We start from the raw sequence: 12,798 nt of genomic DNA, 5'->3' as shown, positions 1-12,798 counted from the left end.
TAATCTTACCATTACGATAGATACCCTGTTCCTAAACCCCCCTTTTCCCTCCTCTTGTTTTTCTTCTCTACCCGGCATTGCAGCGCAAAAAAAGAGCACTTGCCATTTTAGCCTAGCATTTCCTCTTTTCTTTTCTGTTTTTTTCTTCTCTCTTATACCCTCTCCTTTGTTTTCCCCTGTTTACATGCTTTTCTTTTTTTTTTTTTCCAGCAAAGGGATAATGAATTTGATGTAGTCGAGCTCGACTCTCATCTCTTTCAAGGTGCATTAAAAGTATCGAGCAACACAAGGGAAAAGCATTGCATGGGTGATGAGGAGTTTTATTGGTGGTGCGGACGCGAAGTTGAAGGGAAATAAACAAATGGAAACTTTTGTACCAAAATCTACCTCTTCACAGCCCTCCTCACAGAGACCATTACGCAGAAATTTGTGACATGTTTCGTAGTGTCGATAAAAAAGGCAGCTTACTTGCAGATTGTAGAGTAAAAGGAAGGAAAAAAAAAGTCCGAGCCCATCATGACCAAGATAAATTCATATGCTTTTCTATATACATTTCCAAAACTCCAGTGTGCAAGTCTCATCGCGGATCCGCTCTGGCATCATCCCAACAATGACCAGTTCTGATCGCGAAGACGTTGCAGCGTTTCCCAAGCAGAAGAGAGGAGAAGGAAAGAAAAACTAAATGTGTTGCCTGCTCAAAAAGAGCAGTTGGACGCAATAGAAAAAAAAACAAAAACAGATCAAGTACAGATAAATGACAGCAAATGAAACGAAGATTGTGACAACACTATAGTTGTAACAAGACCATAGTTGTGAAGAACCAAAGGTGTGAAAAAGCCAAACCGTAATCTCAGCGATAGCATCCAAAATGAACACAACCCAGCAAGGCAGAAGGGAAAAAGACGCAGCCTAGTAGCGCATCCAAACTTTGATGCCAATTGCATCTCGACACACTAACGTGCATCATCATCATTATCATGTCCCGCATTCCCATGCTGAAATGACGCAAGTGACAAAGAAAATTCGTTCTTGTCGACGTGACTTGTTCATAAGATTCGTGTCGTGTAAAAATGATGCATGTCTAAGCAGAGGAAAACGTTTCAAGGAGTTCGACATGCTACGCGGTCCTTTCGCCTGGGCCTGTAGTAGGTTCTCGTTCTCGTTCTCGTTGGCGGTCTCGGGATTGTCCTTCATCCTCATGACGGGGCCGTGAATACGTCTCTGGTTGTGAGTCTCGGCGAGATCCTTTTACAAGTTAGTGGAAATGACATCATAAAACATTTCAGAGTACTACCTTCAGCTAGCTCTCGATCCTTGGACGACGTCGAAGAGTTATCCTGTGCAGGAGTTCGAGCGCGGTGTGCCGAGTCGTGACTGGACCCCATGCCATGTCGGGGCCCGTGATACCAAGAAACGTCGCTTTTGTGCCGTTTGTGTAATCTGCGGGCTGGGGCGCCTCCAAAATCGCGCTGAGAAAGCGGCGGCGGGGATCGTGGACGTTGCGTGCTACTCGTGCGGCTGTGGTGGGACGAATCTGCTCCGGCTTTGCGCTTCTTGTGCGACTCGCCTGCTGGACTGCTGGGCCTGTTTGATGCCCCCGAGGACTGTCCTGGCTGTGTTACAGGAGGTTGCCAGTGATGAAAGAAAAGTTGAGAGTCTTGCTGTGATGACTGCCCCGCGCCAGACTGATGAGGCGGAAACGGGCCCAGTGTCGAGGTGCTTGGTTGAAGCCCTGCGGATTGAGGTGTGTTTGACCCTGCTGATGAGATAGTGGAACCGGCAGCTGGACGAGTCATTTGGCCAGAGACAGTCGAGCCCCGAGGCCGCGTTGGTGAAGTTGCATAAGCAGCGTATGTGCCTCCCTGCACTGGTGGTGGAAGATTAGGTGGGTGGTATGAAGCCGAAGATTGAGCAGCAGCCTCACGATGAGACTCGGGCGAGATTGGTCGAGGCGGAGCAGGCAACTGATGATACTGGGATTGCGAGGCCATGTATTGTTGAGCCCAGTCCAAGGCAGCTTGGGGTAGAACGCCGCCGCTGGCCATGCCAGTAAAGACCAAAGGAATCATGGGAGGAGGGATTCCACCGTTTAGTGAAGAGTTGAGCATGTCGCTTTCAATCTTGCGTTGCTCTAAACGAAGTCCTTCCTGTCTTGTCTTCTCCTGTTCCTGCCGCGTTCTTTCTTCTTCGGTCCGGGCTTGCAGCCAGAAGCGCATAGACTCATCTGAAGTAGACCAGTGATGTGGCGGGGGCGGTAAAGAAGTCGGAGGCGGAGGGGCGGAAGTGGCAGCCCATGAGTCTCTGTGATGATGAAGAGGTGCAGGATGAGGTGCAGGATGAGTTGCAGGATGAGGTGGAGGGTGAGATTGCGGCGGCATCGGAGGCTGTTGGCTGTGGTGAACGGGAGGCGGAGGTTGGTGAGACGGTGGGTGAACGGGCGGATGGGGAGCTGGAGCTTGCTGAGGTGTCAAGGACATGGCCGGGGGCGGCGGAAGGCCGCGGTGAGGTACCGACATGATGCGAGGCTCTGGAGGCTCTCGGCAAGATGGCGGGAAAGCAGTTAAAGAAGAGGTCAGGACTGGGGAGTAGATGGCCGGGGGCGGTGTCGGCAGGTCATGAGTAGGTCGATAACCGTACGCAGGTGTTGGCTGGTTCTGAAGGGTCAGCATACTGTCATTGAGCGAGGCCACGTAGCGGGCAAGGAAGAAGTAAGAGGCGTGCAAGAGCAGAGGAAGACATTTAATGACAGGTGTGGAAAGTTGCAGAACAGGTGCAGGTACAAAATAGCGGCAAATAGGTGCGAAATATGTGCAGAATAAGTGCAGAAATTGGCAGATCAATACAGAGACAGAGGAATTGTGAAAGAAATACAAGCTATGTAAAAAAAAAAAACCGGGGCTGGCAGAAGAGGGGGAGGGTAAGCATACGGGTCGTGTGAGCGAGCAGTATCGACTTGAACTGGCTTCTTTTCCCTTTGTCGATGCGCAGGGTGGACAAATCGGCAAGCAAGCTGGATGTGGCGGCCAGCTCAAGAACAGTGGCGAAGATGGACCAAAAGAGGCGTGCGGAATCTATGAATGGAGCATTCCAAGCTCATTTAGGCATGTCGGGTGATGAAGTCTGGGGGTAATGACGAAAAAGGTTGACAAGTCAGCTGAAGAGACAGTTTCGGTAGGTGAGACAAATTGACAGGACGACGACTGAGAGTTATGGCCCAAGAGTAGCTGCAGGATATGTTGACGAAAAGAAGGACTGTTTGAAAACGAGTGAGATTTCGATACAGTCTGTGAGAGCGGCGTGAGAGCTTCAAGAGGAAGCACGACAAGAACACGAGGTGGATGTAGATGGAGGCTGAAGACTAGTCAAGGTGCAGAGCAGCAGCACAGGGGTGCAAAGGCGCCAAGAGGGTGTGGGGAGAAGGTAATGTAGAAAAGGCAACGATGAAGGGCGGCGATTCAAGATGCCCAAACGTGGTACAGTCGAACGACAGAATCGGGCAACAATGCGAGCTGGCAGATGTGCGTAGACGTGGACCCGCGGGGGAGGGCTGATAGAATAGGCGCGGACCTAATAAGAATAGAGTTTGCGAGGGAGGTCCAAGTATGGCGGAGCAGACAATCGGGGGGAGCCTCAGCGGGTATGGCGATGACGGGGAAGCGCACGTATGCGGTAAGCGGATGAGTTGATTGGGTTGCGACGAGGCAAAAGCCAATTGGTGGCCAAGAGTTAGGTGTGCGAGCAAGTCGACGAGACGAGGCGCATTGGCGGGAAAGAGTATGTATGGTAGGCGATAAGATGGAGACGAGGCGGCGACGAGATGGCCACAAGGACGCGTGTCGAGCTAGTCAAAGCAAGGCAGAGCAAACACACAGCCAAGTGGTGCTCCGGGAAGACGACAATGGGAAGCCGAACAAAGAAGAAGTGAGGCGTTGAAGAGAAAAGACTAGCCGAAAATATATGATGAATTGTGGTAGTTGTATGGCGGGCGAAAAACGAATGACACAAGCGAGCGTTAAAAGAAGAGGCTGCAAGCTGGCCAAGAGCTATTAAAAGAGAGAGGCCACAGGTGGATGGTTGATGATGTTGGGCGATGCAAAGCCCCGACTGCCGAATGCCGGGGATAGTACGATGAATGATCGGACCATGGAAAGATATCAGGGCTGTTGATTTGCTTGTTTCCTCTCTGCCGCCCAATCTCTCTCTGCCCAGACACAGCCTCGGTGGGAAAGGGACCAAAAAGAAAAGGAAAGAGGCAACGGGGATCAGACGCAGGTGTAGCAAGGTGAGATGGTGTGAAGACGGGGGACCTTGAGGTGAGGACAACGGCCCGCCAAAGAGGGAAAAAAATAAGTAAATTAATCAATGGGCAAGGGGAGGGTGTGGAAAAAAGTGCAATTGGGTGTGAAGGGTCAAGGGGGAAGGGGAGGGGAGGGGAGGGGGAGATAGGTGGAGGGGTGCGATGAAGAAGGGGGGGGAGGAGAGTTGACAGAAGAAAGTATAGCAAAGGATGGAATAGGTAAGACGAATCAATGTGGTGATGATTCAAAGGAGGAGAGGAAAAGAAAGGGAAAGGAAGAGAGCCAAGAGAGGAAAGGAGCAAAACACGAAAGTGCAAAAGCGCAAAAGAGGGGAGAGTGACGACGAGGTCGGAGGAGGGGCCGAAGCGAACAGGCAGAAGACGGGTTGATGACTGACTGGCTACCTACCTAAAAAGCTAGGTAGTGAAAGGGTATCCATACTGCTGGTAACTTGGTAAGTAGGCAGTGAGCTGGGATGGAGCAGGAATAGACAAATAGGTTAAGCGTCAATTGTTAAAGTTGACCAGCGTTTGACCGTCATGCCAGTAGCAGCAACGGCAGGGGCAACAACGTTGGTTACCTACCTACCTATTCTTAGTACAAGACCTGTCTCGCCAAAAATAAGCCTCTGCTTCTACGGCTCTGCCTTTAACGTTAGGGATTAGCGGTGCTGTGGCGCAGATGTGTGGCTTTGCCTTTATGAATACCCTTTTCCTCACCATCATCACCAAACAAACACGTCAATGCATGCAGCAAAGATATCAACAAAACAACAACAACAACAACAACAACAACAACAACTTACTATCATCATGATGCATTTTGGTGGAACATGCACCCCAAAGTGGAGGGCTGCCGCCATGCCCCAAATACGAGCCCACGAGCCCGTCCAAGGCACCACCACACACAACAAAACACAACAGCACGCCTCGCCTTGCCTTGCCCTGCTTGCCTTGCCTTGTCCAACTAGGTAGCCTGCTCTCAAAAAGTTGCAGCCCGCCCATTCGCCTTGACAATTCTTGTTTGAACTTTTGACCACGGCTGTACTAATACGGCCGGACTTGCACACTTGCACATTTGCACATTTGCACAGTTGCACAGTTGCACAGACACAAGTCATCATCACAAGGGGCGGGTACGCATGTGGCCGCCATCCACCAGCCCACCGTTATCCTGCGCCCACAGACCGTCTCCGTCTTCATTACTTATCAATACCAGAAACCTTGCTCGTCTTCACCCAACGCCAATCTGATGTGGCGCTTTATTACTTGTATATCCATGGAATATCCCATTGTGCAGGCCAACCTCACCTTGCCCGGCCACCTCGGCAGCTTGCGAATACCGCCCATCACCACCACCATCTCCGTCACCCACCATCTCCGTCACCCACCATCACCATCACCACCATCACCACCACCACTATCTTGCCACGCATCCCGCCACTACCACGCATCGCCGCCGCCCATCACAACTTGCACCCGCGCCATCGCCCACGCTAGTTACTGTTGTACCAGACATGGATTCGCCCACCCTGGACGCCACCTGGACTGCTCCAATGGCCACGACTAAGCTCTCGCCGGCTCCGACCCGCCTGCACCAGAATTACCAGATTAGGCTGCCCTAACGGCGCGCCACCACATGCGCTTGCGGTCCTGCCCTTGTCCTTCCATATCCCCTGCCCATGTCGTTGTGTCTTTGTCTCGGTGCCTGGACACCCTGGCCGCACGCGAATCACTCAAGGGCAATGTCTCAAATCTGGCCCAGTTGGGCTGCGCTCCTTCTGAGGCTGACCCGACACCGACACGACAAACTGGACAAGGCAGCAGCCGCTGCAAAGCAACCCGTATATACGTACCAAACTCGCAAAATGGCCCCTTGTGAAATACAAGGCATACATCCGATAAGCCAAGCCAGAAACGGCAACGAACCGACGTCGATAATCACCAGCCACCAAATGCACCACAAATGCACCATCCACCCTGTTACATTGACTCTCGACATATAGATGGGCCGGCTCGACTCCCCTCCTGGACCATTTACCCCGACTTCATTCACATGAATAGCCACCAACATCTACTGATAATCTGTGCTATAACAACCCGGCCTATATCTTGTCCCTTGCTTCCACCTCTCTTGCCCCCGAAATACTTAGTCATTAGCTGGTTCTTGTCCTGGTCGTTTTCTTGAGCTGCCCCTTGTGCCACCAACGCCAGCCCAATGTTCCCGATCCCGGTCGGGCCGCCGCATATTATACCAGGTGAGTTGCTGGTGGAATATAACCGCATGCACATGAGCGGCAAAACAAAACAAAAGGCTGAATTAACCCAATCCTGCTATAACCTTGAAAACGCGAGGCTGCCTGCATGTTTCGCGCTCTTCGTTTCAATCTTGAATGGAGGCTGAGCCCTGCATCTGCAAGTAGATGCATGGTCAAGCAGACACCATCCCAACCAAACCACCAAAACTAGCATTGTGTGGCATGGAAACGCCCGTCGCCTACGGAGTACTTGCCTAGACCCTTTGCATTTGCAGGCACCGTGCATTGTCTGAGAAGCGAAACGCCTACCTATTGAAAGGCCACCGGCTTCAGCCGTCCCGATGCACTGGTGCATTTTCTAGCCCTGCTATTGCTGCCAGCTGCAATTGCAATTCAAGTACTTCATTGCGCTAGATTTGCTTTTTTCATACACAGAACAGACATGTCATGGGCCTTACACACCGAAGCTCTGGATATGCACATGGAAGAGGTACTGAGGTCTATACCTTTTATTTTCCATGACCGTCACCGGCCGAGTGTCAATTGGCGATATCCGGCGCGTTGCCAGCTGCCAGCTTCATTGCCTGCGTTTGCTTGCCACCCCATCCATCCATACAATAGATACAATAGGTAGGTACCTAGGTATCCATACACCCACCCATTCATTCGTCCATCTGGTACCATCCATTAGCTTTTGCTTTTTACATCATACAATTACCTCTTTGTTTCCCTATTTTCCGTCCCGCTTCTTCACTACCCTGTCCTTCTCCGTGTCTTACTCTCCAACGTCCCCTTGTCGCTGCCATCTATTTTTGTCACTACCATTTCCCATTTTGGCCCGGACCAAGACATCCCTCCTTCCCGCGCGACAGAGACAACGTGGACACCAATCTGCACCACCACCACCAGCCAGTTCGCTTCATCAACCGCGGAGACGACCATCGCTCGTTGGCTCGTTACACCCCTCTTCAACCCACCTCTGCATCCCTCTCTCGGCGGAGCGGCCATCGCACCGTCGCCGACCAAAGCAACAAAGTATCTAGATGCCCGATCCATTCTGCCTCCAATACTCAGCTCACAATCAAAATCGTATCATATCTGCAGATTCGGCTTCATCTTTTCGTTCCCGTGGCTAATTCGTGGGCAGCACCACTCTCCTCTGGCGCCCAAAATTGGCGCATGTCTCGCAAGACTGACATCCCAGCGATTCGTTTCTCGACTCGATATTGGTCAGTTTCTCGCAACAAGCTTCACATTGCTCGCTGCTCGCCCAACGGCATCGCAATTCCACTTCCCCGTTGTCCGCCACACTGCTTTTCATTCCGAAATAACCAATCCAAGTTTGGCCCGCTCAACCGCTCTGACAAGACAAGCATCCTGCTTCCTTTCGGCAACCAGCAGCCTGCTTCCCGTCCATCTTTCCTTGTCCGACCTCAGAACGAGCCCCGTCTCTAACCTCTGCAATCACTCTCTCGTACCGCCATTCTTTCAGCTCTTCAGAACTCACCCACCGCACTGTGTGGGGTCACTGCATCTGTTCTTTTGCATATTTGCCTCGTTGATGCTGCCGCTTATGCCCTGCAGGGGAAACTAAACTCGTGGTCTGCAGCATTAGCTCCCCTCTGCTTCCCGGCAAGCCGACTCATTCGTTGCCGCTTGTTTCTCTCGGGACCACTTGTATAGGCGTATGTTTCGTGCCGATCCAGCGTCCACCAGCCTCCTCCATTATGCACGCTGTTATGCCAGTCATACTCCTCAATCCGGGGCCTTGCTGCAACCGCACGGCTTGCGCAATGCACCGTCTTCCAATGATTGTCTCGCTACCACGCCTCCGCCCTCTACACCTTGCCTGTCAAAGCTCCGGCGGACAGATGCCCGACCAATAGTCTGCATTCTTGTGATTCTGCTGTTGCTTCCATCGCTCTTCGCCAACGGCCCGACGCCGCAAAATTCATGCATATCTGCATAACTTACTCTGGAAAAGACCGCTTTACACTTTCCGGTCGGCATTCTTCTCAGCCCACCATGTATAGAGAGCATATGACTTCTTGGGCACCGGCCTCTCTTGCACATAAATGTCTTGGCCATCAGTCGCACTGTGCTTGGTGTAGGTGAAAAGTTCTCTCCTCGTCGCTAGAATGTCGGCGGGTTAGGCGATTGTAGTGGCCCAGCGAATTTCATATTCTACGTTGTGGAATCGTCGTTGTCTGTTGGGAGAGTGCCACTGTATTGGTTCTAAGCTGGCGTTGGGCTCGTGTGCTGTGGGTTGCAGCAAACGTTGACGTATCACCACTCCAAAACACGAGGCTTCCTCTGTTACACACGCCTGAGGTCACGTCAGGTCGTGACTGCTGTGGTACGAGTCGAAGCCTAAATCTACAAAAGACGGTTGTTCTGCGAGAATCGCAGACACAAGTGACTGGTTGCACTGACAAGGATATTCCACAACACCTGCTTTCGAGCACTCCTTGTGTCCACGCACTCCCATTACGAGACTTGCATACAGTCCTGAATAGGAAGAAATCATGTTCAGCGTTTCAAGCTGCGGCTACCAGCAGATACGACAGGGAAGCCATGTTTCTGACAGCATTGGTACTGAGCGACGTCGCACGCGGCGAGGACGCATCGTGTCCCTTTGTCGTTGTCTTGGCCCTGGCACACGCACGCACTGACTCTTCTTTGGCAACTGTTGCAATTCCATTTCGAGCCATGCAACCTCTTTGACATTCCTTGGCATCTCTCTGCTGAACTGCACCGGCCGCGCCAGCAACGGATACCATCAAAACTGGTCGAGCTTTTGCTGTAGCTCGGACGAGGCCATTTGGGACTGCCGCTGCTAGTCACCGATATGCCACAACCCTACAAGACTGTATATCCGACAATTGGTCGCATACAGGACCCCCGAGGAAAGATGGTTGCAGCAGCGGGCCTCAGCTGCAGAGCATTGGCTAACTAGCGCTGGCCAGTGGTAGCACAAGAGTCAGCACCTGGCCTAGACTTTCCTATTAGTCCGACATTCTGAAACCGCTGACCAATTCCATGAAATCTACGGGTGGAAAGGCGAGGACCATCGAAAGTTTTGGCCGAAACGATGTTGCGCGGTTGGACAGAACGCGGAGCAACCACGCATGACTCAAGCGTGGAATCTTGATTCTCGGGCATCTATTGAACAGAGCCCAACACGAGAGACACCGCAATAGCGCATCCATTCAACTCAGTGAGGCTTCTACTAGACAATTGAGCCCCAATGCTGGCTTATGACTGACAAAACTGTTGATAAATGCCAGCCCAGACTGGGAATTTCCAACCCGACATGCACGAAACATTGTCTCGGGCAGCTAGACATACCGTCCCAATGCCTCTAAAACATCTGCGGAGCATAATGCCCCCCACGCTTTGCACGCTTCATTGTCTCATAGATCTATGGGGTATCCCACACACGTGGAATGGAAGCTAACTAATAATCAATCAATCAAAGCCTCGCCTAGCTAGGAAGGCAGCCTCTTTAAGAGGAAACTGCGCCAAAAACAAAATCATCTGCGGTCAGAAGGTAGAATATGAAATACTCTGAACGACTGCTTACATTAAATACATGTGCAAGGGCGAATTCGGCAATGCTCATGCCGCCCGTATATCCGAGTTGCGTGGTTTAACCGGGTGAGTTTGGTCATGTACGTCATCTGCACATCACCACGAGGAGGCTCAGCATCGCGTGCCGGATAACGCGGCAGCGGAGCTTCGAATTGAGCAGTTATATAATAGAACCAAAGTAAGATTTATTGATCCCTCTAATTTCTTTTTCGACTATTCAAGTAATTGACGCCTTGTTTCTTTCAGTCTTGAACAGCCATTCCTTCAACATCTAGCGACCATGGTTCATCAGCACGGCGATCATCATGATATTCCCTTGAAGCACCGAAGATACAAGTGAGCTGCAACAGCCCCTTTCCTGCCATCATTTCGATCTCCCATGGCAAAAGCGTATATCCTAACCTCTGCAATTTTTGCAAACAAGACCCGGCGCTTGGCTGCCCGCCGACCACCGCATCCACCGACAATACCTCGCCGAGGTGGTGGACGCTGTCGACGCGGGGGAGCGCACGGCCACTGGCGGACTCACGCCCGCGCTGCAAGAGTTTCGCGAGCTGATTGAGGGCAACTCCCGGGTGTACATGTACTTTACGCAAATGTTTGAAGAGGTGCCGCGCAAGGCGCCGTACCTGCGGGATCCGGCGGGCCAGAAGCAGGTGAGAGACTATGAGCACATGCTCAAAGTGCTCAATCACATTGTGACGAGGGCGCCAGAGTGGACAAGGACGGCGGCGGCGATGGGCGTGGTGGGGGTGCCGATGTGTGCGGTGTTTGATTATCCGATGGGGACGCCGAGGTGAGTGATGACATGTGTATAGAGAGGAAAAAAGAAGGAAGGATGAAGAAGAAGAAGAAGAAGAAGAAGAAGAAGAAGAAGAAGAAGAAGAAGAGGGGGGGCGAGAGAAGCACAAAAGATGTAGCAGGGAAATGTAGGCAGAGACTGACCTCCTGGGAACAGCGGACACGCGGCGTTTCTGGACCCGGATGTAAACAAGGCATTGAAAAAAGTCCTCAATGAATGGGGTAAATACCTGCAGGTGAGTTGGCTTCGTGCAAGATGCAGGATATCATGAGCGCCTGCTGATTTGTTATAAAGACACCCGCGTCGGCGTCTGTCCTGGGAGACCACACTACGGGCTGGTTCGGCGAGACGGGCCGTCACGACCTTTTGCAAGTCGCCAATGCGCCGTACAAGTCCAGCCACAGCTTTGAAGAAATGTTTGCGTGCGATCCTACCGCAAAGCACATGGGATACAAGTCCTGGGATGGTACGTTTTTGTGGTGGCTCACTCATTCCCTCCTTTCCCTGCGAAGAAAAGATGCGACAACAAACAAAAGACAAAAAGCATGGGAGTGGGGAAAAAAAGGGGAAAAAATAGGGAAAAATATGTACTAAACTACGACCTTTTATTTGGCAGATTTCTTTACCCGAAAAGTCCACGACACCGCCCGTCCCGTCGCCAGCCCCGACGACTCCTCCGTCATTGCCAACGCCTGCGAGTCCAAAGTCTTCAACATCCAGCACCATGCGCAGCTGCGCGACCACTTCTTCGCCAAGGGCCAGCGCTACTCGCTCCTCGACATGCTCGGACACGACTCTGCGCTCGCGGCGCCCTTTGTCGGCGGCACCGTCTACCAGGCCTTTCTCTCTGCGCTGTCGTACCACCGCTGGCACAGCCCCGTGTCCGGCACCGTCAAGCGCGCGTTTGTCGTAGACGGCACGTACTTTTCCGAGCCGCTGTTTGAAGGCCCCGGCGGCAGCAGCAGCGACGCGGAGAGGACGACTGAGATTGACACGGGCGGCATTAGTGTCGCGCAGGGGTACCTGGCCTGCATGGCGGCGCGAGCGGTGATTGTGCTCGAGGCGGATAATAGGGATATTGGGCTTGTGGCGTTTGTAGGCATTGGCATGGATGAGGTGAGCACGTGTGATGTGACGGTCAAGGAAGGGCAGCATCTGGAAAAGGGCCAGGAGCTGGGCATGTTTCATTTTGGAGGGAGCACGCATTGCTTGGTATTCCAGAAGGGGGTCGAGCTGGAGGGGCTGCCCGAGGTGGGCAGGGAGGAGAATGTGCCAGTAAGGGGAAAGCTGGCGACGGTGAAGAAGTAGATTGGCTGGCTTTTGAGCTTGGTGAAGTTGCTGTGTTTGGTTTGCCTAGTCTTGCACTGAAGCTCAGCACCCGTCGCATGCTGCGTCATTCTTATGACGACCTTGGTCATGACGATTTGCGAATCGTTGGAATCATATAACTTTAGGCGAATGACAATCTATACCAGTTAAAGACATTCAGGCATCGAGACTTGATTGAGAATCGATTCGATACCTGGCCACTTGCTGGAGACGGGTAGTCTTCTCCGTGAAGATGCGGGTTGCATTGCTGATTCACGCCGGATAGAGCGACTCGCTGACATGGCTTTGCAGCTCCTTTCAGTCCTAGACTCTTGACACTTTATCCAAAACGTACGCGTTCCGAAAGGGCCTTTGCTCCTCACCTTTGCAACCGAGTGGCTGGGGCTACCTTGTCGACGTTTGGAAAGTACATGGCGAGCATCGCGAACACAGCTCGGCACGGTAGCCTTTTATCCGTCGGAGAAACTTGCACTTCTGACTATGAATTGGTGGAAAGGCGTCCTTTGCCTGAGAAAGGGCTG

The 12,798-nt window shown here is 52.2% G+C and overlaps 2 protein-coding genes across 2 annotated transcripts; one reads left to right on the top strand and one right to left on the bottom strand.

Moving 5' to 3' along the window:
- Window positions 1-1,117: 1,117 nt before the first annotated feature.
- On the bottom strand, window positions 1,118-2,669 carry BBA_08730 (uncharacterized protein; the record flags this gene model as incomplete). Its single annotated transcript, XM_008603827.1, has 2 exons — window positions 1,118-1,245; window positions 1,295-2,669. The coding sequence occupies 2 exons, from the start codon at window positions 2,667-2,669 to the stop codon at window positions 1,118-1,120; spliced, it is 1,503 nt and encodes a 500-aa protein (XP_008602049.1).
- A 7,757-nt stretch (window positions 2,670-10,426) lies between these two features.
- On the top strand, window positions 10,427-12,256 carry BBA_08729 (phosphatidylserine decarboxylase family protein; the record flags this gene model as incomplete). The annotated part of the gene is made up of 5 exons (XM_008603826.1): window positions 10,427-10,482; window positions 10,571-10,942; window positions 11,105-11,183; window positions 11,243-11,414; window positions 11,565-12,256. The coding sequence occupies 5 exons, from the start codon at window positions 10,427-10,429 to the stop codon at window positions 12,254-12,256; spliced, it is 1,371 nt and encodes a 456-aa protein (XP_008602048.1).
- Window positions 12,257-12,798: the final 542 nt, after the last annotated feature.

Source organism: Beauveria bassiana, assembly GCF_000280675.1.
Source record: "Beauveria bassiana ARSEF 2860 unplaced genomic scaffold BBA_S00039, whole genome shotgun sequence".
Taxonomy (NCBI): domain Eukaryota; kingdom Fungi; phylum Ascomycota; class Sordariomycetes; order Hypocreales; family Cordycipitaceae; genus Beauveria; species Beauveria bassiana.
The sequence above is the reverse complement of the archived record's forward strand: the minus strand, read 5'-3'. Positions and strand labels throughout refer to the sequence as shown.